This window comes from Myotis davidii, unplaced genomic scaffold, assembly GCF_000327345.1.
Source record: "Myotis davidii unplaced genomic scaffold, ASM32734v1 scaffold147, whole genome shotgun sequence".
Taxonomy (NCBI): domain Eukaryota; kingdom Metazoa; phylum Chordata; class Mammalia; order Chiroptera; family Vespertilionidae; genus Myotis; species Myotis davidii.
In genome coordinates, this window is record NW_006383010.1 from 9,854,893 (window position 1) to 9,857,732 (window position 2,840).

Here is a 2,840-nt window from a genome sequence, read left to right on the forward strand (position 1 = left end):
GACCAAGAGTAATTCAATAGGGGCTCCTGGAGACTGAAGTAATCTAAAGAGAATTGAATTTGTGTTTATGAGGTACTGGGAAGATTAAAAAAATGCCTGTGTTCTCAATATAGTGTATATTCCTTCAAGTGTATGACACTTGATTCACTGTAAAATACATTTATGTAAAGTCTATTGAAGTGCTTAGCCAATTTATTAGTATGTAAGATATTTAGAAAATTATAGAATAGTTTTAAGATAAACAAAAGCTTCCCATGTATATGCAAGAAAACTCAGAAATGATTAGAGAATAAATGAACAGCCAAGCTCTTTATAGAAAAAATATATACTTTATTTTCAACTAGAAAGGTGCAAACATGTAACTTTTGGTCACACTCTCAACAAATAAACTGTCCAAAAAACAGTCGTAGTCAAAGTAGAGACAAATGCTTCCAGGTGGAAAATTGATCCGCTATTAGAGCCACTCTTATTTCAGTAAAAGCCACTTGTTCATTAAAAGTGAGGCTGTCACATTTCAACCTACACATCAGACTTCCAAGGGCATCATCACTGGCTCACCTTCAGCAAACAATCTGTTCTGATGGACTGTCACTCTAACTGAGCAGAATTCCCATTTGAATATCCATTTCATGCTTTGAATTATCAGACAAGCTTTACGCATTATTTATGGTGTTCAGAATTGAGGCTAACATTTGAAATATCAAAGCATTAACAACATAAACAAAAAGGCACAAACAACTTTAAATTAACTTAGATAACTGTACAAATATATATATATATATACACAATATTTACAATATCAATAAAAAAATCTGGCTTGTTACAGGCAAATTAGCTTGCCACAAGCTGTCCAGTCTAATAGACAGGATTCTGATTCCTGAATACTGTCATTCGAATCAGAATGTCAGAGCTGAATCTGCTGTTCTGACTTATAGAAGAACTTGACTCAGACTCATGATGGCAGAACACACATCCTAGCTGTCAGCTACCGGCTGGAGCTACGGGCAGGTCAGTGAACACGCTAAGGTTTTCCTTCTCAATAACACTCCAAATAGCAGGCACGTTTCTACTTTAAGATTTCAAGCCCTCCCACAGCCCCTAAAGCCACACCTTAGTATACATTCTGGTGCTATGTGCTAATGTAGTCCCACTGTCAAGTCTTTCTTCAAACCAGTGTCTGGGGTTGATAGACTATTTGAATGTCACATGGCACAATGTTTTTGAATTCGGAGGGAATTTTCCTTTTCCCCAGTTAGCAAAACCGATTTAAATAACTTGTGCTACTGAAATCATGTTTACACAAAAATGAGATGTGAATCAGTTCAAGTTACAGCTACATGAGTTAATGTCTCTCACTCTCTCTGGCTTTATGCCATGTCTCCATACATCTTCCTGTAGTAGGTTGACTCAAAGATGTCATTGTCTCCGGGACAGTTGTAATGGCAGGCACAGGTCTTGATGAACATCGTGCTCCTCTTCATGACCTCACCATCGGGACACTTGAACTCCACGGGAAGGGTGGTGGTTCTGTGAGGGGTGCAGCATCGGCCATCCGTGCATACTCCGCAGAACTTAGCCCGGTATGACTTCACACTGGTGCAGCCAGAAAACTCAAACTTGACAGGCTTGGAGATTTTGGGGGTACGGATGCACTTTTTGCCCTTCTAAGGAAGACAAGGGAGAAGAGAAAAATCAATGACTCTCCAAGGGGAGTGGCTTTCTCCAACCTCTGTGTGTTCTAGGCTTATGATGTCTGACTTCTGTTTATATTTTGAGGAGAGGAAGTTGGAGTCTCATTTGCCAGTTTTCTAAAAATAGGCAAAGCCTCTCTTGGGATGTCTTGAATTAACTACCACTGTGGAAGGTTTTATAGTGGAAAGCTGGTGGTTTCTATCACACAACATCACATCCAGCAACATAGCACAATAGTTAGATATTTTTGAAATATAATAGGCCTATAATAACAAGGGTGGTAGGAGACCTAACTCTGGTCCTATCTATTATCATTCCATAAAAATTAGTTAATAGGAGCAGAACAGGTACCTTAATGTTCTCCTCCAGGTCCACTTCGCAAGGCCTGACCATGCAGAGGCGGCTCTGCTTCTCCAGCCGGCAGAAGGCGTTGTCGTTGGTAACCCGGGTGGAGATGCCCATCCCACAGGTCTTGGAACAGGCACTCCACTCTGTGGTCTGGACCAGGCAGTTGGCTCGAATCATAGTTGGGTCTGGGCCAAACGTGTCTTCCAGTCGGTAAGCTGGGAGAGCAGAGCACACAAACACAAGGTAAGATGCCAGGATAAGACATTTGATTTGCCTCCTTCCCTTGGCAAAGTTAGGACTCAGCCCCTGGGGGAGAACTGCAACACTAACTTAGAAGATTCAACTCACCGGCAAGGGCAGGGCCAACCATGGTGTGGTCCTTGGGCTCATCGCACACCCACTCCTCACAGCATTTCCCGGGCAGCTTGACCCTTCGCGGGAAGGGGCAGTCAGGGCTGGGCAAACGCACGTCCATGCTGCACAGGGGCACGCAGCCCACGGCCCCGTCCAGGCAAGTGCACTGGTATTTGCAGCTGCTCTGGAAAGACTCTCCACTCCTGTACACCGTCCCTCCGAAGACGCAGGGGGCACCATCTTTGGCTGAAGGAGAGGAAGGAAAAAAGGGGGGTTACTGAGGTCAGGCATAGGTCCCTGATCCTGTAGGCGCGCTGGGCATGCCAGTTGGGAGCAGGGCTACGGAGGAGGTGGTGGGGGTGGGGGTGGGGCTGGAAACAGCCAGAGGAAGGGACTGGACTCCAGAGGCTCATTTTCTGGCGGGGGGGTGGGCGTGAGGGAGGAGG

At 44.6% G+C, this 2,840-nt stretch overlaps 1 protein-coding gene across 1 annotated transcript in view; it reads right to left on the reverse strand.

The window, feature by feature from the left end:
• Positions 1-309: 309 nt before the first annotated feature.
• The window catches only part of CTGF (connective tissue growth factor), a 4,837-nt gene continuing 2,306 nt past the window's right edge, over positions 310-2,840 (reverse strand). The window contains exons 3-5 of the mRNA XM_015557793.1: positions 2,389-2,668; positions 2,044-2,255; positions 310-1,664 (exon numbers count right to left, since the gene is read on the reverse strand). Coding sequence (XP_015413279.1) covers positions 1,368-1,664; positions 2,044-2,255; positions 2,389-2,668 — 789 coding nt within the window. The 3' untranslated portion in view covers positions 310-1,367. The remainder of the gene's footprint in view (positions 1,665-2,043; positions 2,256-2,388; positions 2,669-2,840) is intronic.